Source organism: Otolemur garnettii, unplaced genomic scaffold (assembly GCF_000181295.1).
Source record: "Otolemur garnettii isolate 467f Iridium unplaced genomic scaffold, OtoGar3 scaffold00007, whole genome shotgun sequence".
NCBI classification, from domain to species: Eukaryota; Metazoa; Chordata; class Mammalia; order Primates; family Galagidae; genus Otolemur; species Otolemur garnettii.
Genome location: NW_003852402.1, coordinates 6,759,938 through 6,763,994, shown reverse-complemented (window position 1 = coordinate 6,763,994; position 4,057 = coordinate 6,759,938). Strand labels below are relative to the sequence as shown.

The 4,057-nt window shown below is 43.8% G+C and overlaps 1 protein-coding gene across 1 annotated transcript in view; it reads left to right on the top strand.

The window, feature by feature from the left end:
• The window catches only part of MEI1 (meiotic double-stranded break formation protein 1), a 75,841-nt gene that overhangs the window by 4,034 nt on the left and 67,750 nt on the right, over positions 1 to 4,057 (top strand). The window contains 1 exon segment of the mRNA XM_003783153.1: positions 768 to 896. Within this exon segment, the coding sequence (XP_003783201.1) occupies positions 768 to 896 (129 nt within the window).

Sequence of the window (4,057 nt, the reverse complement as noted above, 5' to 3'; positions counted from 1 at the left end):
CAGGAGACTCGCTTGAGCCCAGGAGCTGGAGGTTGCTGTGAGCGTGATGCCATGGCACTCTACCCAGGGGGATAGCTTGAGGCTCCGTCTCAAAAACAAACAAACAAACAAAAAAACAGTTTATCAGCAAATTGTTTTTCATGATGATGTAGAAATAGCTCCTTTTGTAAGAGGCATGGTGTGTTTTTTAGTAACTAGCTATACTAGGGCTAAGAGGTTAATAAAATGTGACAATGAATTTGGGAAATGAATGATCCTTTAAAGTGTCCAGTCTATACGGTCTTCTCACAGGATGAAAAGGTCCAGAATGGAATTGGCTGACATGGATGTGACCCTGATCAAGTTACTTTCCTTCTCTTGTGCCTTAGTTTCTTCATGTGTAATGTGTAATAGTTTAAATTTTATGAGATCCTTTCTTTTATTATGACTATAATGTCCAATGCAATGAGCCATTTTGGGGAGGAGGACAACTAAGTTGTACTGGGTGCTTTTCTGTGCCAGAGACCTCTTAGGCTTTTAACTGCTATGACAGTCCTTTGTGGGAGATTGGATGATGGCCAAGGCTCAGGGAGGTGATAGCTAACAAAAGGCAAAGCCAGAATTATATCTCAGGTCTGCCACAGCCTCCAGAGCACATAGTTTTTCTGCTATACCATACTGACAATTTTTATCTTTTTAAAGCCAGGTTGGATCATTGAAAGTCTAGGTGTTTGTTCATATGGATAGAATTTTGCTGAGATACTGCATAAAGCTGCTATTAGTCTTAGAACTATTGTGCCTTTGTCTGTCTGTTTCTCTTGGAAGAAAAACTTAATCACTCCTTTCTTACCTCCCTCTGCTCCAAGGATTGTTATGCACTGTGGAAGATGGGAGTGTAACAGACCTTTGTATTGAAGGTAAGGTGAAACCATGTGTATCTAGCATTTGAAGCTGGGAGTATTAGCTTAATTGCAACTCTAGTTACTTGGGACCTTGGTGAAATTGTCCATTTAGAGACAGATAAGCAAAATTCAATTAGTTCTCAATCATTAATTTTACATTTCTTTTGGGGGCATCTATTTTGTCCTAAGTACTGTATAGGAATACATAGATAATGAGACATGGTTCCTGTCCTCTAAGAATTTATAATCTGGAGAAGAGATTGACTAGTAAATAGACTTGAATACTATTACAAAGGCATGTATAAAAATGTTTTCATTACATTTCATATTGGTTCATTGAAAGTTGTCTGTACACAAGTGGTGGTTAAAGCTGTTGAAGTGCATGGGTTTACCTATAAAGGGCTTATAGACAAAGAAGGCAAGAACACTGGGATGGGAGGATTCTTTTTTATTTCTTTGAGATAGAGTCACTTTGTTGCCTTTGGTAGAGTGCTATGGCGTCATACCTCACAGCAACCTCTGACTGTTGGGCTCCAGAGATTCACTTGCCTCAGCCTTCTCAGTAGCTGGGACTACAGGCACCTGCTACAATGCCTGGCTATTTTTTTAGAGGCAGGGTCTTGCTTTTACTCAGGCTGGTTGGGAACTCCTGAGCTCAGGCAATCCACCCCCTCAGCCTGAGCTCAGGCAATCCACTCCAGATTGCTGGGATTACAGGTGTGAGCCACCGTGCCTGGACCAGATGGTCTTTTTTTGCTTTTTTTGAGCCACTGCTGTCGCCCTGTGTAAAGTGCTGTGGCATTACAGCTTACAGCAACCTCTAACTCCTGGGCTTAAGCAATTCTCTTGCCTCAGCCTCCCAAGTAGCTAGGACTACAGGTGCCCACCACAATGCCCTCCTTTTTGTTTTTTGGTTGCAGTCATCATTGTCGTTTGGTGGCCAGGGCTGGATTCGAACCCGCCAACTCAGGTGTATATGGCTGGTGCCTTAGCTGCTTGAGCCACAGGTGCTGAGCCAGGAGGATTCTTTTTTTTTTTTTTCTTTTTGAGACAGAGCCTCAAGCTGTTGTGCTGTGTAGAGCGCTGTGGCATCACACCTCACAGCAACCTCCAACTCTTGGGCTTAAGCGATTCTCTTGCCTCAGCTTGCCAAGTAGCTGGGACTACAGGCGGCTGCCACAATGCCTGGCTATTTTTTGGTTGTAGTTGTCATTGTTGTCTGGCAGGCCCGGGTTGGATTTAAACCCACCAGCTCTGGTGTATGTGGCTGGCGCCTTAGCCGCTTGAGCTATAGGCACTGAGCCAGATGGGAGGATTCTTGCAGAGGGAATGAGAACTGTACTAGTTAGGATTCTGTCAGGAGATAGAAACTACACCAGTTATTTGAGTAGAAAAAAATTTATTAAGTAAAGGCTGGGCACAGTGGCTCACGCCTGTAATCCCAGCACTCTGGGGGGCCAGGGTGGGTGGACTGCCTGAGCTCATGAGTTTGAGACCACTATGAGCTAGAGCAAGCCTCCATCTCTAAAAATAGCCAAGTGTTGTGGCAGGCGCCTGTAATCCCAGCTACTTGGGAGGCTGAGACAAGAGAATTGTTTGAGCCCAAGAATCTGAGGTTGCTATAGCTATATGATGCCACGGCATTCTACTGGGGGTAACAAAGTGAGACTCTGTCTCAAAAAAAAAAAAATTATTAAGTAGATAACTGAAGAAGCAAAAAGAGAACAACCAGGTTTTCATGGAGGTAGTAATTACAAAAAGCAGCTCCTATCCATGGGGCTGGGAAAACGAAGGGAAGAGCTTGGAATTGTTAAATCTTAGCGGTTTGGAGGAGGTTTCTGCCTCCTTAGAGGTTTCCACCATATGGGAAACTTAGAACTCTTGAGGAGGGGATGGTTAATTGGATACTGCTGGTTCTCTGAGCTTGGCAGAGGGGTTCTGGTGCTGGGACCTAGACCTGTGAGGAGAGGTATTGACTAAATCAATGGTTCTCAACCTTCCTAATGCCGCGACCCTTTAATACAGTTCCTGTGGGTTGAGACCCGCAAGTTGAGAACCGCTGAACTAGATAAACCTGGTGTGTCTAGGGGAGGAAGGATGCAATTAGGCTGGTTCTGGAAAAACTGTAAACCAGATTAGCTGCTGTTATGGAAAGGCATTGGCCCTGTCAGGGTAAGGAAATGAGGTGGTGGATGTGGTGGCTCCTGTAGCTCCTGCTTCTTGGGACGATCATTTGAGCCCAGGTGTTCCAGCCCAACCTGGGCAACATAGTAAGACCCTGTGTCTTTTTTTTTTAGACAGAGTCTCACTGTATTGCCCTGGGTAGAGTGTTGTGATGTCACAGCTCACAGTAACCTCCAACTCTTGGGCTTAAGTGATTCTCTTGCCTCAGCCTCTGAAGTAGCTGGGATTACAGGCACCTGCCACAACACCTGGCTATTTTTTTGTTGCAATTGTCATCGTCATTTAGCTGGCCTGGGCTGGGTTTGAACCTGCCGGCCTTGGTGCATGTGGCTGGCAATGTAACCACTATGCTATGAGTGCCGAGCCTCTAGTGACTATTATTGGCTTCATGGGGTCTAGCTAGCAAAGCAGAAATGTGATTTGCAGAGTTCCAGCTCTAGTATCCGAAGGCAAAATATACAAGGGTTAGGGTTAGGGTTAGCTAAAGCTCATAATAGTGTAATGACATCCATCCCTTTGTCAATCCTTTCTCATATATTTGAACTAATATAGAAGAATAAAACCAACTCTGTTTCTACCTAACAGGATGTCACTCTCCTTCATACATATATTTTATATAAACAAAGCCATTCTCACACTGTCTCCAATATAAGGAGATGAAAAGTGCTAATAGTTAGCCAGGCGTTGTGGCGGGCGCCTGTGGTCTCAGCTACTGGGAGGCTGAGGTAAGAGAATTGCTTGAACCGAAGAGTTTGAGGTTAAAACTTCCAATAGTAATTGTATTTATTTCTGGAAGACAGTTATACTGTCCATTTCTGGGTTATGGTAATCAATTTTCAAATTCAGTCACAGTCCCGTGAATATTGTTACATAAAGACTAAATTTTTATGCTAACCTCCACCAAAACTTGTACAAATAATAATAAAAGGGAGAAGAAGAAAATAATTAATATATACAAATATACACACATACAGGCTCGGCGCCTATGGCTC